Source organism: Oryza brachyantha, chromosome 1 (assembly GCF_000231095.2).
Source record: "Oryza brachyantha chromosome 1, ObraRS2, whole genome shotgun sequence".
Lineage (NCBI taxonomy): Eukaryota > Viridiplantae > Streptophyta > Magnoliopsida > Poales > Poaceae > Oryza > Oryza brachyantha.
Window position 1 is genome coordinate 7,232,076 of NC_023163.2, and position 18,275 is coordinate 7,250,350.

At 44.5% G+C, this 18,275-nt stretch overlaps 2 protein-coding genes across 2 annotated transcripts; one reads left to right on the forward strand and one right to left on the reverse strand.

The window, feature by feature from the left end:
* Positions 1–374: 374 nt before the first annotated feature.
* On the reverse strand, positions 375–3,212 carry LOC102706418 (cysteine proteinase inhibitor 12). The gene is made up of 4 exons (XM_006643979.2): positions 2,915–3,212; positions 2,536–2,755; positions 863–1,008; positions 375–774 (listed from the first exon to the last, which is right to left on the reverse strand). Exons 1-4 carry the CDS (start codon positions 3,146–3,148, stop codon positions 622–624), a joined length of 753 nt encoding a protein of 250 aa, XP_006644042.1. The 5' UTR covers positions 3,149–3,212; the 3' UTR covers positions 375–621.
* A 7,622-nt stretch (positions 3,213–10,834) lies between these two features.
* Positions 10,835–13,172, forward strand: LOC102701223 (cationic peroxidase 1). The gene is made up of 2 exons (XM_006645690.3): positions 10,835–11,358; positions 12,140–13,172. Exons 1-2 carry the CDS (start codon positions 11,104–11,106, stop codon positions 12,890–12,892), a joined length of 1,008 nt encoding a protein of 335 aa, XP_006645753.1. The 5' UTR covers positions 10,835–11,103; the 3' UTR covers positions 12,893–13,172.
* The last annotated feature ends 5,103 nt before the right edge of the window (positions 13,173–18,275 follow it).

Consider the following 18,275-nt stretch of genomic DNA (forward strand, 5'->3'; position numbering starts at 1 on the left):
GTGCCGGTCGTACTCGCTCATCGAAACAGCGATGAAAGCACTGCGTAACAGAAAAGGAATGCCATGCAAATATATTTGCCATGCGTTAAGATTTATAGACATTTGAGCAAATTTTTTGCCACTATTAGAAATAACACATAACGTATTTGTCCTCCACAGTTAGAAATAATTTTTTACCACTCTTAAAAATAAGAAATAACATATTTATCACCTACGGTTAAAAATAATTTTTTGCCACTCTTAGAAATGACACATAACATATTTACCACCTGCTGTCTATGACACGCGGACTCACGTATCTATGAAGACTCAGTGGCAAATATGTTACCGATATTTTTAAGAGTGCCAAAAAATTAATTATTCCGACTTCAGAAGAACCAACATAGGATTTCACATTCACAAGCTGTATGACATAGCCCACGGTTCGTTGAAGTTACATGATGATCAGCAGTAAGTACTATTATCACACTAGCAGCAACAACATGAACAAGGGTATAGTGCCTTTTCACCGTTGTTAGGAACAAAGCTCCAGCCTTGCAAACCGATAGGTGGAGATATGTATGTTTACTGCTTTTCTTATTGAAGACAAACTACATAACTACAGCTCGATGCGGCAAGGGCTCACTGGCTGCTCGACTCATCATGCTCTTGTTGCATCTGGTTCAGCACAAAAGCCCCTTCAAGGTTCTTGTGGACCTCAGCTTTGAATTTCTCCTCCTTCGTTCCTCTCTTCAGTTTCATCAGAATGTCGAACTTTGCAAAGTCTTCAACAACCTGATAACCATACAACAAGTGAACTGTAAGCTCACTGTTACTGAATTACATAGATAATCTTTCAGTGTATGAATTTGCAATAGCTGACCTCTGCCTTTGCACGAACAATCTCAAGAAGTTCATATGGAAACAGGGAGTTGGACTTCTCCTGGATTGATTTCACAGCATGGTTTGCAGCATCTTTGACTACAGGATCATGTACTGGAACATCACGCCACCCAGGCTCATGCTCCCCTGAAATTTCATTGAGTTCAATATCAGGTATAGAAGTTATAAGCAATATCTCATATGCAGCACAAACGTATGATCCAACTTTTGACATCCATGTCAGTACTTGGTAAGTGAAGATCTATCACATTCTAATTAGGCACTTTGTATCATCTGAGTTTCAAATTTATCTACATATTTCACTCAAAGAAGGGGAACACAATGAAATGACCTAGGAGGATGAATGGTGATATGGTGTGCCTCAGACAGACTCCACCCCTCGGAAAAATTATGGAATGCAAGCTCTTATGAACACATGTACCAAAAAGGGAGGAATCTCTTTTGCTTTAACCTTTGTTGCACAGGTTTTAAATTCATACTAGCTTAGGACTATTATTTATGAGCTAACATAAATATATGGTCACATGCAAAAACTTCTAGGGCCTCATCTTTTCGCTTTTGCTTATACTTATAAGCCAAAGTTTGAATTTTCAACCTTGAATTGGAGTTGATTTTAGGGCTTTTCCATCATAGATTATTTTTCAGCCTTTGCTTTTAAATCGATAAGAACACGTATATAAAAGTTTTATTCACAAATTATTTTTCATTTGCAAATAATATGCCGTTATGCATTTGGCTTTATCCACCAAAAAAACAAACGATGGGCCTGTTGAAGTTCAAAAAATACAATTAGTGTGAGAATCCTCACGTACTGTCCCTAGCTGGCATGATGATCTGTCGTGTTTGGTTTGGAATCCAGAATGCAGCCATATATATATGTAATGCTAACAGTGAGATTATGCCCAGTCCAACATAGCACACTTAAATGTTAAACATTATCTAAGCTGTCACGTAATAGAACTAGCCATACAAGCAATAAAAACAGACTAGACATTACACTGTTTATGAAATTTTACAATCATTCAAACAAAACTACATAAGTTCCTCTAAAACATACCGCCCAACAATATATTAGGTAATAATGCAAGAGTGGAGCATAAAAGTGGCATTATGATGCAAAATACAGTGATGTGTAGTGATAAAAAAACATAGTAGTCACATCATCATCCCAGTTGGGTGTGGAATCAATTGGATGAGAGTCGTGTGACAGTTTGTTCATGCAGACCAGATGGTAAAGAGGAAGAGCATACATGCTGCCATGATTTAGCAGGCTGCAGCCTGTCAGAGCAGCATAGCAGACTAAAGATAGAGATCAAGCAGCTGCATGGCATACCATCCAAATTCAGTACAAAAAGGTATTCGGGAGGATGAAAAGTAACCTCCAAAGTCCACGTTATCTCCGAAATGCTGGAGATTCCTTAAGCAGGAAATTGAGAGTCCAGTCATCATAGTTCACCGCCAGTGGATGATCTCAACTCTATACCATCGTCCATCGGTTTCCAACAATACTATCCCATCGAGTTACTACGCATTTCTACAGACACCTCGTCACCATACCCCATGCCCCAATCCCCTCCCATTGCACAGTCACAAGCTAGTGCGCGAGCAAGCCCGCTACATCTCAAACAAGCACAGATTAGAGGGAGGCGTAACCTTTCTTGGCCCCGAGGTCGGCGTTGGTGAAGGTGGTGGCATCCCCGGCGTGGCGAAACTCCTGGAGCTCCTTGAAGTCGAGCCACGGCTTGATCCAGACCTTGGCCTCGTAGACCTTCTTCTTCCCCGCCTCGAGGGCCTCGAACGTGAGGTGGTGCAGCGTGCCGGCCACCACCTGCTCCTTGGCCTCCACCACACGCACGAACTCCAGCAGCGCGTTCTGCAATCACCCCCACACACAGAAAACCAACGCGCAAGTTACTACCCACAAATCACAGACCTGCCCCCCACTCCCGAAGGAGAGGAAATCGGGAGGAGAGTAAGGAAACGGGGGAACGGGGCGCCGCGCTTGAGAGAGAGAGAGAGAGAGAGCCTTGACCTCGCGCTTGTTGTGCTCGACGACGGCGAAGCGGGCGAGGGCGTCGGTCTCGGCGCTGTTGGCAGCGCCGGGGACGTCGTGCGGCCCGCCGAGGACGTGGCCGGCCATGGCTCCGACGACGGGCGACGCGGAGCCGAGGAGGAGGAGGAGGCCGGCGGCGAAGGAGACGGCGACGAGGAGGAGGAGGAGGAGCGGGGCGGAGGAGGGGGACGGCCGATTTGCAGCAACGCGCATCCCAAACTTCCCTTGTCGCGGTTTCGCTTTGCTTCGTGCGGGGGGGTTTTGCGAGACGAACCGTGACGACGACGGGTCCGACGGTTGTTGGGTGCAGCAGAGTTGAGAGCGTTGCGTGGCGGGACGCGTGCAGGCTACGCGGCGTTAGCTTGGACGGTGGCGTGGGGCCCACGGTACATGGGCCGAAACTGGATCGGCGGCCTACGTGTGCGGCCCATATGTGTTGGCCAGAACGGGAATGAGGCCTACGTGCTGTCCATAAATATTGGGCTGAAATGGGTAGACGGCCTACGTGCGGCCCATGATAATTGGGCCTGAACAAGATCGTGAATCTACATGATGACCATTCGTTGTTGGGCTCGAACGGCCCAGATTATCTGGTTTTTGTTGCTACTTCTACTAGTTGCTGCCGCTTCGAACTTTCGATGGTGCTTGTGCTTATTCAAATCAACCGCTGATTACACTGATACTCCTACATTAGCCATGCGTATCATCATCATACGCACATCGTTTAACAAAAGGAAAGGAAGAAGCATGTGTACTTTTATCTGAAAAGGAAGCCGAGAACAGAAAAAACAACGGGAGCCATGTGTGATGTGTCCATCATTGCTCAGTCATATATACCGTCGTCATCGACCATCATCTACGTACCGCCACCCTCCCTCGATCTCCAAAAGTTCACGTGGCACGTCGATGATTATCCCGACAGGCACTGACACTGCGTCTGGGCTCATCCAACTATTCAACTCCAGATCTCTGCACCCTAATCACCCAATCCGCCAATGGCACAAAGCACCGGGGGCTGCAGCAAACAGCCTCGTGCTAATTCCAAGATGTTTAGGTCGATCTAACCTCCATCGATCTCCATGTCGCCAAGACAGCACGGCGTAGTACGTATTTCTGCGTTATATATTATAAGATTTTTTATCTTTATCTAAATTCATTCACGTATGAATCTATATATTTTATGTATCTATCTTAAATTCATTATCACATAAAAAATCTACGTAAGATCGAAAAGTCTTTGTAATTTTAAACGGATGGAATAATACACTTTCAATTGGTAATCTAGATCGACTGATCGATCGATCGATCCCCTGCCCTGCCTAATCCAATATTCCCACATGCATAATGATGCATTCGCTTTACGTCGACCCAATCACAGGACAATCCATGTATGCTCTGTCAACCATAAGTAGTACTACCTGCCTGCGCCCTACTGAACACCACCAAGCAATCGTCGTGCCCCCACCTGAATCAGCTCATTGCTGGAGCACATTAATCGATCTCTGTTTAAATAGGGCAAAAATTTCGTATTACGAACGAATGTTTGTTAATACTAAAGCTTGGCCAGAATGTTAAAAAGACTTATTGTACTTTTTTAGAAGTCCCCCTTGCACGTCTAAACAAGAGTGACGTGATCGTCATCGATAGTTAACCTTATCGCCGTTTTCCCGGCCACGCTCGCCTTGTTCTCTCGCTTGTTTTACTCACCAATCCTACGTGCAGCTTAACTAATGACTAATTAACCTGTACATCGGATTCCTTGCTGCTCCACGTAGGACGGACGGTCTTGTCATGCAAACTGCAAAGCTAGCTTGGCAGGCAGCGTGCAGAGATCCATGGAGCCCAACCATATTCTGCTAATCTCTCTCACACACAGACACTACAGCCAGTATAGTGCTGCTGCATCCTGCACATGTGTTCACCTCTCCTCATGTGGCCATGATCTCTCCCCCTCCCCCGTCTCTGCCATGGCCTCCAATCAGCCCACAGTCCAGTCGCGTACGGAACCCCAGGGGTAATTGTTTCTGGCTTTTTTAAAAAAAAAAACAAAAAATTAAACGACATATTTATAGATAAAGATGATTTATAAATAAAACTTTGATACACATGTTTTTAGGGGTGATATAAGAATCAAGGCTAGAAATATACGATGAAAAAAATTCTCAAAATCAAACTTTAAAATTTAAATTATAGTTTAGGCAAAAACAAAAGGACGGGACTGCCATCGTGAGCAGCTTAGCACCGCCAGTTAATCATGGAGGCGACAGCAGGTAAGGCAGCCGGTGCCGGATGGCTCCACGAGGGTACTTGTAGATAATTATACTTAGTACCTAATCCGGGGGTCTAAATAGTCGTCCTAGCTAGCTGCAATCAGTCTCTGGAATCTTGACCAGTTGCACGTACCTTTGCCCTATGTATTAGCACGACGGGTTAATTAACACTGCACTGTACTGTACTGCGACGCCGTCTCTGATCTGAGAATACACTATTACGGTCCAAGTTGTGTTCAAACCAAGCAATCTCTGAACTTTTTAAGGAACAAGCTAGCTATCTATACTTGCTAGTGTGTACAGTACGTGGTGTGAGCTATTATATGGATGGATTGATATTTGGGTGGAGAACTGGAGATCCAGCTTGGTTAGCTGACTAATTATTAATGGCAACTGCTGTCTGGTGAGACTGGAAGTAATGATATATATATGTATGATATCATACAATGTACTCCTTAACTACAGCTTAGGAGGAGAATAGTTTGAAGCGTAGGCCATAAGTCCTGGTCGAGCGAGCTGGACTAGCTTGACGTACGCCTTGGCCTTAATTCCAAGTACTGATTCACTCCTGTGCTTTTGATCTCGCGCCTAAGCGAACTCGTGCATGTACAGAGTGTACCATGTTAATGGAAGGCTTAATTACGAGGAGCATATTCTTATCCTCTCCTGGGTGGGGTGTGAGAGACTCTGTAACGTGCTTGTGCAAATATAGCTAATAGTGAAAAGGACTAGTCTTTTGTAGGCTCCATGTTAAGTACTACTACATCTATCTCTAAATATTTTTTTATATCCTTGACTTTTTTATATATATTTGATCATTTATTTTATTTAAAAAATCAAAATCATTAATTATTTTTATATCATTTCATTTATTGTTATGAATATTTTTATGCATATATAGAGCTTTACATATTTTATAATAAAAATTAAATAAGACGAATGGTCAAATGTGTATAAAAAAGTCAACGGCGTCAAATATTTAGGGACGGAAAGAGTATTATTTTTGTTTTGATCGTCCTTAGATTTATATATTTGTTAATAAATCTAGGTTATATATATATAAATATTAAACCATATTAAATCTAGATATGATAAAAACATCATAAAACATGGAATGGAAAGATGGTTAGTATCTAATTTGCTTCGGGATCGAGAGGTAAATATATATCGGAACTGTAATGAAATGAAGAGAGCACTCACTTGGTTACTCTGCTTTAAATCAAGTTTAGGCTAACCTCTGTTGCAAAAAAAAAGTTTAGGCTAACCTGGATGGTCGACCAGTAATGTATTGGTGCGGTCGATCTCGAAACTTTTTTATTAAATAAACCTTTTTAGCAAGTAATTTTATTACTAAATCACCAGATAATTTTTTTAAAACAAAACCTTTTCGCCATGCCATGGCAAAACAATGCTGGCACGTAGCTTGGTCGGCGTGACATGGCAGTGGCATGACAAGACAATGTGGCAGCCATTTCGCTACGCTAATATTGACGGCTTGGCTAAAAGGTTCACGTGGTGAAAATATTTTTCCCGTAGGCTTAGTAATAAAATTATTTGTTAGAAAGGTTTAAAAAATAAAAAAAAATTGATCAATCTCACAGAAATATCTTCATGGATGCTTGTGTGGTGGGGATACCTGTATCGAGCATCATCGATTAGTCTAGTAATCTATAACTTTAAGGGTTTATTTACAAAAGCAATTTTTATCATCTTTGATAAGGTACAAGGAGATATCACTGTTTTCTATATAAGATTTGATATTTCTCGATACCTTAGATACTAGAAGGTAGTAAATTTTATATAAAAAATAGTGGTACCTCATGGTACATTCTTAAGGATGGGAAAAATGCTCTACTCACAAAGGTTTCTTAGAGCAATTTAATCCAATGGAAACATTTCCTTTAGAGCATTTTCCTATCTTTATGGGTGGTACCGTGAGGTATCATTATTTTCTAGGTAAAATTTGGTACCTTCTAGTATCTAAGATACCAAAAGGTACTAAATTTTATATAAAAAAGTGGTATATCTTCTCAAAGATGAAGGTACTAAATTTTATATAAAAAAGTGTATATTTTCTTAAGGATGGTAAAATTTCTCTTTCCTTTATGATCCTTTTGACCCAAGGAATAGCTATTAAATAGTATTTTTTTTTCTTCAGATTGGCTCAAAACATAATGATGTTGAAGAAAATTTTAACATTAGCTCCAATATCTTGGAAAGAAAAACCTATTATCTCTTTTGATTCCTACGTATTATTTCTGGAACTCATCCAAACGGTCATTCTAGTTTATTTTCTGTATTTTTAAATCCATAAGATTTGATGAGTTATGACACTATAAATTTTTCAGTAGTTCTGGCTTGATTATTTGCTTTCATGTGGAGTCACGGTAATGTGTTCCAAGTTCTAACCGTTTGCTAAAGTTGAAAGTTTGAACTATTGCGGTTCAAAGTTCAACTTTGCAGATTCGAATGGCAAGAGAGTGTTGCCGAGCACTTTCAGGTTATCATTTGGCTTTCGGTTATAATCTAAAATTTAAATTTCTAATCTTAAATTTAAACTTGATTCTAAGTTTTTTTATCAAAGTATATTTTCTAGCATTGACTTATAGATCGTTATAAATACGTATATAAAAGCTTTATTCGTAAATTATTTTCTATTTTTCATCTAAACACCCTACGGATAGTCTTTTGTGCGGCTATAAATAGTGTCGGATCCAGAAAAAATATTAGTATAGGCTGGACGAAAGAGAACTGCTCCCAGCCCTTCATTCTCTTCGATAATACCAGAGATTTTGTTGTAGAGGCTAAGGGAGACTTCACTGGCGTAGATTGGGTAGAAGGACCGTAGCCCCGGTGATAGAGCCGCACCTGGCTACAAGGTTGAAGCATATGATGCTACAGCCTATACACGACAGAACGATCAAATCTGCCCAGTTGTTAATCCCTATATGAAGAAAGCACCAGGTTACACGCCAAGCAAACCGGAGTGGTGAGCCCCCTCGCAGTCGCAGGACTGGTGAGCCCCCCCTGGTGGCGCCAATCCTGGCCACCTTTCGCCACCGAACCCGGCAATCATCCGTATGAATGCCCGGCCTCCCTCCTGTTCCTGCAGCCCCACACTCCAATCAAAAGCGCTCGCCACATTACACGTACTACAAGCCGTAGTGGCACCCCCTCCTCCGTGCGTAAAACCACGCTCGGTCACCAGTCACCACCATGATCTTTATCGTTAAGGTCCGCTCTAAACAGCTAAACCGGCTTAGCTACTCCTCAATTTTCGTTAACATATGCTTTTAATTTGTTAATCGGTATATTTTAAAAAAGAGAAGATACCGTACGAACGGTATAGTTAATGTAACATTTATCCGACATCGCGTGGATGAAATCTCACACCTCCGCACCAACACGTCATGCACGTCTCCTCCACGCCATGCACATCTCCACGCCTCTCATACGCGTCTACTACACGACGAGCGCACCTCCTCGGCGCCTCGGCGCCGACGCGTCGCGCACGCCTTCGCGTCGACGTCACGCGCACCGCCTCCGCACCGTGGCGTCGCACACAATTCACACCGCCACACTTCCTCGCTCCACCGATCCTCACATCACTGCCTAGCCGCTGGTTCTAAGTGGTATCATATGGTATCAACATGTATCAGATGGCCTCCCGCCTCCATCGCCTCCGCTCTCAGATAGTCTCACATATGATACCAGATAATACCAACTGATATCATAGCGCCACACAAGAAGCTTAAAAAGATGCACGTATCACATGGTACTAGGGCCGAGTTCGTTTGCCCAAGTTAAGTTAACTTATCCTATTTTTTTCACGCGCACGCTTCCCGAACTGCTAAATGGTATAATATTTGTAAAAATTTTCTATATGAAAGTTGTTTTAAAAAAATCATATTAATCTATTATATATTTTTTAATAATTAATAATTAATTAATCATGTACTAATCTTTACTACGTTTTTCGTGCCAGGTAAGTTAACTTACATACCCCTTGCAACGAACGTGGCCTAGATGGTACTAGATGATAGCGGATGATACCAATTGACATCATAGAGCCGCACAATGAGGGCAACTTAAAGGATGCAGATGAAAGTTGGTGTCTGGTGTGCCGGGCAGTACGAAGGAGCGACGCCGACGTGCCTGATAGCATGGAGTGTTGCTGGCGTGGAGGAGACGACACCGACGAGCAATGCGGAGGGGCACGGAGGAAACGACGCCGATGAGCAGGGCAATATGGAGGAGTGGCATGAGTGCGAATAAGCAGCGTCGGCACGCCAATACGGGGAGACGACCCAGCGAGCAAGTGTCGCGGAGAGGAGGCGCTCGCGGGCGAGCCATGGAGAAAATGATGCCGGCGGATGAAAAAATAATAGATGGATAAGTGACTCCCGTTCTTACTTGATCTCATTGTCTAGCTTTTCCGTAAAATAAAACATTCTATATAAAAACCGATTTAGAAATTAAACTAAATTTAATTCTCATTGTTTAATTAATTATCGACTGATCACATCTCTCATCTAGGCTCACAAAACACGGTCTTAGCAGAGGAAATATATAACTATTTAGCGTCTTTAGATTTGACATTTAATCTATATGTTTACGAAAGTATATAAATGTGATCATGTAGCAGTGGCATAGCAGAGTAACAGTGCAAGACAAGCACAGCGCCGCGACGAAACGAGACCAGACCACGCGCGCGCTACCCTCCGGCCACGTCTCCACCTCCTCCCAGAGAAAGAAACAAACGCCCCGCGCGAACACGGGCGCTGATACGCTACAGCGAGAAATTGAAACCACTTTTCCGCCGCGTGCGCGTACGTGATGCGGGAGGAAGGGGCTCGCGGCCCCCGTGATTTCCTGCGGTTTTACGGCCGCCTCGCCGCGCCGCGCCGCGTTGCGAAAGGCGAAAGAAAACGCCGCGACGCACAGGCGCCTCGCCTCGGGTCGGGGGTACCAGGGGCGTTGCACTTGCACGCGGCGGCCGCGCGAGGGGATGTCGGTGTCGCCGCGGGTGGTGGCGAGAAACGGTAAAGATTGAAAAAAACAAAAAGAAACCGGCCACCCCACCCGCGGAGATAGACGACGACGGTATATAGGCGAGGCGACGATACCGGAGGCAGGCAGGGGTCAAACGCTGCAAACGGCGCGGATCCTCCTCCTCGTGGACGGTCGTTCGCCTGGGCTGCGGACCTGCGGTGCGTTCAGGGACAATGCAATGCAAGGGGGAGTTTTGTACAGGGAAACACAGTGACTGTGAACTTAAAAAAAGAGGCCACCTACCTAACTCACCCCTCTTTGGAGCACATGCCCCCCTACCCCACATGCGGCGTATCATTCGTCCATCCATGTGTACTTCCGTCCAACATTCCGATGAGAAATCCGGCGACCAGATCACCCTCATCCGCTGCGCTACACGATCGGACGGTCCAGGACTCCTCCAGGCCGCCACGGCAGCGTACGTGCATGCACAGGTGCAAGCAAGTCCCGGCGCTGGTCTTCGCCTGTGCCCGATATGGACAAATCGTATGGCGCCCCAGGCTCGGCTCGCTCTGGTGGTCTGCTCTAGCTTCCAACCGAACCCATAAACAAAGCGCCCAACTTGGGAGGGGCCGCACAGCTAGCGAGGACGGCGATGTGGTGGCCTCGCTAGCACTAGCTACTAGCTGGCTGGCAACTGCAGTGACTGAGTGACCCCCCGACGACGATCTTTCGCCGGCAGCTGCTCCGCCTATAAATCCCCAGCTCCCAGCCGCCCCCATCCGATACCGTCGTCTCAAACACAACACGACCCAAACCGGCCAAATCACACTTCACACACTGTTTCTTCTATCTCTCTCGCTCGTGTGCTGCTCTGAGAGTCTGAGTTGTTGAAGCACGGTTGAGATGGAGAGGGAGCTGGGGTGGCGGTGGAGAGCGGCGGCGGCGTGGTGGTTCGCGGTGGCCGTCGGGTGCAGCCTGGTGGGGAGCGGCAGCGCTGGGCTGCTGGAGAGCAACCCAGGGCTGGCGTACAACTTCTACCAGAAGTCGTGCCCCAACGTGGACTCCATCGTCCGCAGCGTCACCTGGGCGCAGGTCGCCGCCAACCCGGCGCTCCCCGGCCGCCTCCTCCGCCTCCACTTCCATGACTGCTTCGTCCAGGTCAGTCACTACTCACTAGTATCAAAATAGCCAAGCTCTGGATTTTCCTTCTCTCCCATTTCGCTCTGTCGGCGGCGTAGCCGTAGCCAGCCAGCCATGGTCGGTTGCTCTTTAGCCTCTCACTGTCTGCATCATGCGAGGAATTAACTGCGAGCCACCATTTCGAGCTAGCTACTGGTCTGCAGGCCTTCACTGGTCCTGCATTCTCGCATGGCGGTCGATTGGGGCGACGGCTCAAATCGATTGCGGTGAGGCTGAACCGGGTTTTTTTTTACCGCGGTGGGTGGATCGGTTGCAGTAACCAGCCAGCCGAGTAGATATTCGCTCGCTTTTCGCCTGTGCCTGTACATATACGTAAGCATTACGTTACCTTTTCCCCGCGAGCCGGTTGCGACGCGCCAAAGCAACGGGACAAACGCGAGAAAAATGGCGAGGCTACTGGTACAGAGGGGAGCACGGCGAATCTTGTCGTATTTTTTTTCTTCCCGTGTGCGGTAGCGCGCGCGCGCGGCCCGTGCGTCGCCGTGCGGCTCACATGCGGAGCTGAGCCGAGACGAGAACCGAGGCCCATCCCGCCGGCCCGACTCCGACGCATTGCGCGCGACAGCTATCAAAGCTGCCGCGCCGGTACGGCGGCCATGCATGCATGGAGGCCACCGCCACCCGCGAGTTTTATTCTCTTTTTCTTTTTTTTTTCAAACCCTGCAGCTCTGTTCGTGTCGCTGCTGCTCGCCGCGTGTTCGTCATGGCGCTGTCTGATGGTTTACCCTTTTGCGTGCAGGGGTGCGACGCGTCGATCCTGCTGGACAACGCGCAGAGCGAGAAGACGGCGGGGCCGAACCTATCGGTGGGGGGATACGAGGTGATCGACGCCATCAAGGCGCAGCTGGAGCAGGCGTGCCCCGGGGTGGTGTCGTGCGCGGACATCGTGGCGCTCGCGGCGCGCGACGCCGTGTCGTACCAGTTCAAGGCGTCGCTGTGGCAGGTGGAGACGGGCCGGCGGGACGGGCCCGTGTCGCTGGCGACCAACACCGGCACGCTGCCGTCGCCGTTCGCCGGGTTCAACGTCCTGCTCCAGAGCTTCGCCAACCGGGGGCTCAACCTGACCGACCTCGTCGCGCTCTCCGGCGCGCACACCATCGGCAAGGCCAGCTGCTCCAGCGTCACGCCGCGGCTGTACCAGGGGAACGCCACCAGCCTCGACCCGCTGCTGGACTCCGCCTACGCCAGGAGGCTCATGTCGTCGTGCCCCAACCCGTCGCCGTCGTCCTCCACCATCGACCTCGACGCCACCACGCCGCTCAAGTTCGACAGCAGCTACTACACCAACCTGCAGAACAAGCAGGGCGCGCTCGCCTCCGACGCCGCGCTCACCCAGAACGCCGCCGCGGCGCAGATGGTGGCCGACCTCACCAACCCGATCAAGTTCTACGCCGCGTTCTCCATGTCCATGAAGAAGATGGGCCGCATCGACGTGCTCACCGGCAGCAAGGGCCAGATCAGGAAGCAGTGCCGCGCCGTCAACACCTCCTGATCACCATACAGACGACATATTCTCTTCTTGCTTTCTTGAATCCCTTTTCTTCTTCTTCTTCTTCTTCTTCTTCTCCTCTCGTTTCATCGGCGCTGATCAAAATATATTGTGCGCCATGATTAATTTAAGGTCCCGATGCTCTATTAATTTGTTAAGTGCTCGATTTGATCGTTCAAGGTGTAACATTTGTTCATCTTGGCCTTCGTCGCCAATCTAATCGAAAAGTGAAAGAAGGCAGCTCGTTCTTTCTTCTGCTGCTTCCAAAACAAACAAAAAAAAATACAGCATACTTCTCTTATCTTGCACCCTCTCCAACTGTTCTTTCTTTAATACAGCTAAGGGCGATGGTGACGCGAGCATAACAAGAACATCTCTCTGCGATCCAGGATTAGTTTACCTGATTCCCTGTGACCACCAGCGATCTTCAGGATGTGTGAGCATTGGTGCGCCACTAGCCCCGGCGCTAATCCCGTCACTAATTGTCCTACTCTGATCCCCACCACGTTCTGCCTCTGAAAATCTGAACACCATTGGCACGATCGATAAGGCCATGGTGCTCTCCCTCCGTTCTCTGTCCTATCACGCTTGCCACGAGTTGTGTGTTCTCCCGCCATGCGTTTGCATTTGAACGCAAGAATGACACTTGATTAGGGCAAGCAACCAAAGAAAGTTTGATTTGACGACACTGAATGTGCTATCTTTGCACTAGTCTGCAGAAAGGGGACAACAGTGTCGGTATGAAGCATTGCCCAAAAATCGCGGCTTTGATGAAGTGCATCATTCTTGTACACTCATGATGAACAGTGGAAGACACAGCTTTCTGACAGTTCTGATGAGCACTCATTGACAGTTTTTTTCTGTACTACTATATGGGCGTCTGTTTCAAAAGGAGAGATTCCATGAAAAACAACCAGTACGTCCACTTTTCTGCCAAAACAAAAAACAAAACCGCTTCTCACAAAATCTGTGATAAAACTCGTGTGAAATTTGAAGTTTTGAATGGGCACGGATCTCGAGGAATGCTGAACTGCTGAGGCAAAAAAGGAAAAGAAAACGAAAAAAAGGGTAAGAAAAGATAAAGGGCGCCGTTGGCGGCGGGTTATGCAGGTCCACGACGGCGAGGACTACTGAAAACAACAACAGTAGCCGCCTATGATTATTCTCCATCCCCATCTCGAAACAAAAGAGAAAGGGCTCACCAGCTTTCCCGCCTGTCTCCTGGCAACTCAGGCAGCACAGGACAGAGATTCGTCCCCTATTCTCTTCTCAAGGCCACGTCCATTGGAACAGTACTACCTACTATACTTTTCAAACTAAAATAATTTTTTGCTACGGTTATCTATAAATAAAATATTTTTTTGCTACGGTTGTTTTAAGGTTTTTCTTTCATACTGAAAAGGTAAAATACACTATAAAAAAAACCTTAAATCAACTTTAAATCTAAAATTTAAAAAATTTAAAGTTTATCTTATAAGGATAAACAGAAACAGAAATATAAAGTTATTTTTGAGCAATCATTGCATCGTGGTTCATAAATGGGGAGAACATATATTAATACTCTGTAGAGTATAGTAAGTAATTGCATTGAAATTTGATAAAGTCATGGATATGCTAGTTTCTTTGTATTGTTATGTGTGTGATGGGTGAAAAGTGAAGTTATTTGGGATAATGTGATTAGGTTTAAGAAGTTTAAACAAATATCTTATAATTGGGATTTTGTAAGTATTATGTTCTCAATGACTTAAAAGTTCAATGTAAAAAATATATATTAAATAAACTTCAAAACTATTTTAAAGATAGAACTTAATTTCAAATGTTAGCCACATGTATAATCCCTCGAGTTCAATAATTCTTATCGTTTTGGACAATGACACGATCTTCTAAATCTATCTTTGCCTATGATTTTATATTAAAATATATACGTAAAATAATAAATGTTTGTTTTATTAAAATACTCTTTATGATACGTTTATTCAAATTGTTCAGTACTTTAAACTAAAAATTTTAAAATTATTAATAGTTAAAGTTTAAAAGTTTTACTGTACTCTTATTTAAAATCATAATTCTATTACGAAACTGTGGATGGATGGTTTAGGCCAATAGATAGTATCATCGGCCTACGAGTAATTGGCCGACAGCTCGAGATGATCATTTTGCTACGAGTTCTTCTCTTATTTGTTTGATATATATATTTCGCTGTACGCCATGGGTGACGGGCCGGGTGGGTCCCGTTCTCCGCGTCCGATCTGGTGAGCATGCAAGCGGCCATGCATGTTGCTTGATGCCGATCGATCGATGTGTGTGCAGGACAGCGATCGCCCGTGACTCGAGAACATGCATGGTACGAGACCTTGCCTGGGCCTGGTCGCGTGTAGAGATTAGGTTATGGCAAGTGAGGCGGCCAGTGCGCACATCCCATGTTCGCTTGTTGGATTTCCTACTCATTTATACTAATATAAAAAAAAAAGAGTTGTAACTTTTTATGGTCACAACAACAAATGTACATAGGATTTACTCGATCCATTTCCTACCGTTAGATACACATATCCAATGGTTCAGAATGATCTAAAATAGCTCTCTCCGGGCTCCTAAACATGGAGGGCACGACATCGGCGTGTTGTTGTAGCAACCCCTGGTGTGATGTCCCTGCTCAACACCAAGGTGCTACAGAGCTTCACGTCAATGGGGTCGGGGGTCAGACCATCGGAGCTCAATACGGTCAGGTGCGTGTTTTACGGTATGGTACTTACGTCCGTATCACCCCATCCTGCCCTCCACCATCAAAATGCTCTCCTGTAGGATTGTGAATGCTCTTGCCACATGTGAACTTAAGTTCTCTGGTTTGTCTGTTCTCTGGTTTATCTGATCCAAGTCTGAGGTTAATTTGATAATTTTTGTAGCGACAATTTGCATGTTCAGATTCGGTGAGCAGGAAAACAAGCTGTTTTCAAGTAAACATTAGGCAATTACTGTGTTATATTCTACTCATTATTGTCATTTGTCCCATACTTCTAAACAGAATCTTTGCAATTTTAAGAGGAGAGATCTGACTTCTAAAGGACCATTTTTTTCATTGCATTGTTTTTTTTGTTTAACTGTGTTTATTAATAGAGTAGGTGCTGAGTGATCCGGTTCAGCATGCAGTGAATGATGAAATCCATGGGTACGAAAGCAACACTGATCAATCATTTTTTATGATATTTCACTAAAGGATAAGTATTGTTTGATGAGTTTACACCGATAAATTTTCTATGAGTAAAGCTATAGAAGATCCAAAGTCTTCCCCAACATATTTAGAATCAAGGAAGGCAGTGGGAGGTCAAGAGCTGACTCCCAATAGGCTGCGCAAAGCTAAATCAGGAGGCCTGGATAGTTGGTGATGCTCTGAGGCCCACCAGCATAATTTTACTTGATTATGGTCTGTCCACGGTCATTAGATTGATAAAATATTCAGAACACGTAAGTGTATGTGTTATTTGTGTTTCTTATATTTCCGTGCAGCCCGATCAACTGTATTCACTGAATTTCTGCTGCACAACTTTATTTCCTTGAGAATGAAATGTGCAGAATAGAGAGCGTGAATGTAAGAAAGCTTTCCTTTAGATATTTAGATGTACTCTATGTTTTTGTGGTCATATAAAGGTCCAGTTCTTTTGTTTGATTATTAACCTTATAGTTGCTTATGTAACATAGAAATTATGTATAGATGAAACTCCTTGAATAAAATATACACAAGAAAGTTTCTTATATCCATGTCCATTTCGTTCTGTTAGCATTTTTGTGGAATGCAAGTGCTATTTTGAATCCAATTTCAAACATGTTGTGCTGATGAGTGCTCATTACATATTTATTATTTAAATTAGCAAAATGCCTATGCAGCAAAGTGTCTACATATCGCAACGCCTGAGAAGATCGCATAATTGTTTTTCCACATATGGCACCTTAGCCTATGTTTCTCTCTGTTTTTGTCACATGATTCTTGCAAAGGAATCATCTTTCCTGTATGAATTACTAAACTATGTCCCGATGTCTATGTAGTTCACATAAATTAGTAGTTTGCAAATGCATTTTATCTGGTTCTTGTATGAGTGAAATTATGGACTGCAAATTATTAGTGCATATCATTGCTGCAAAATCTTGGGTGATGAAATTTGAAAGCTTTTTTGTTTTCTTAGCTGTCATAAATAGTTATTTTGAAAATTTGGCAGTATTTACTATTGTCTGAACCTTTGATAGCGTCTGTTTTATGACATGATTTTAATTTTTTTCTTGCCAGTGGCTGCTTTTCTATTTCATAGTATTTGTTAATGCAAAGCAATGTATCCTTTACAAGTGTTTGCGAGGGAATAATAATGAAATTTTGATACGGCTCAATCTAATCCTATGATAAACAGGGAGAACCTAATTTTTTGAAATATTTAATCCCATGCTCTTTTTTTACCAAATTATGAAATTGTATGTCACCATTGCTATTCTCTATTTTCATAGTTAGTATGAAGGAAGACTTATGTGACATTAAATTTAACATTTATATGTTGTGTGATATGTGTTGTAGGAGCACATAATAAATTGTTTGTGTTCCTGGTAAAAAAAATTGTTTGTGTTTATATGTTTACCATGACAGACCTATAGTGCCAAAACGTGTCTTGTACGTGCAATTACTAGTATACCACTGCACATGAGACAAGATAATGCACGCTGCGTTCGTGCTGTTGTGCACTGTGACACTGTCCATCTTCTTTTTTTTTAATCTCTAGGTCATCTTTTAGTTGGCAGATTGAAAAAATCAAACGATATATCTGTAAATAAAAGTAATATATGAATAAAACTTTTTTATACGTGTTTATGCTGATTAAAAGCAAAAATTGAAAAACAAAATACGATGAAAAACTTTAAAATCAATTTCAAATTTAAAGTTAAAAATATAAATTTAGCTTATAAACATAATAAAAACTAAAAGATGGAGTACACTTACGTCTATTGCTTGTCCGTCATTAGCTAGCTAGCTATATGCCGGCCATAACTTTAAGTTGCGTTTTTTCGGTTATCATCTGATGTACGTACGTCCACATCAGGGATAACAGACTCATCGCCGTGATAGCGTGACCAGGGAGTTAATTAGGCCGGTAGGGGTGAACCTAATTAAGCTGCTGCTGCTGCAACCCACAAGCCTCGCTGTTACGCGATCGATCGAATCGAGGCCGTCGCTTTCGACAGGTTGGACGCCACATCGTTTCGCCAGTTCCCCGACCCCGACCCCGACCCCGACCCGAGCGTGCATATGCATGGACAGTACCCGCGCCGCGCGTCGCTCTCAGGCGGAGATGGAGAGGGGGCACATGGCGTGGTCGCTGTTCGCGGAGGCGCCTCAGGCTCACTTGCC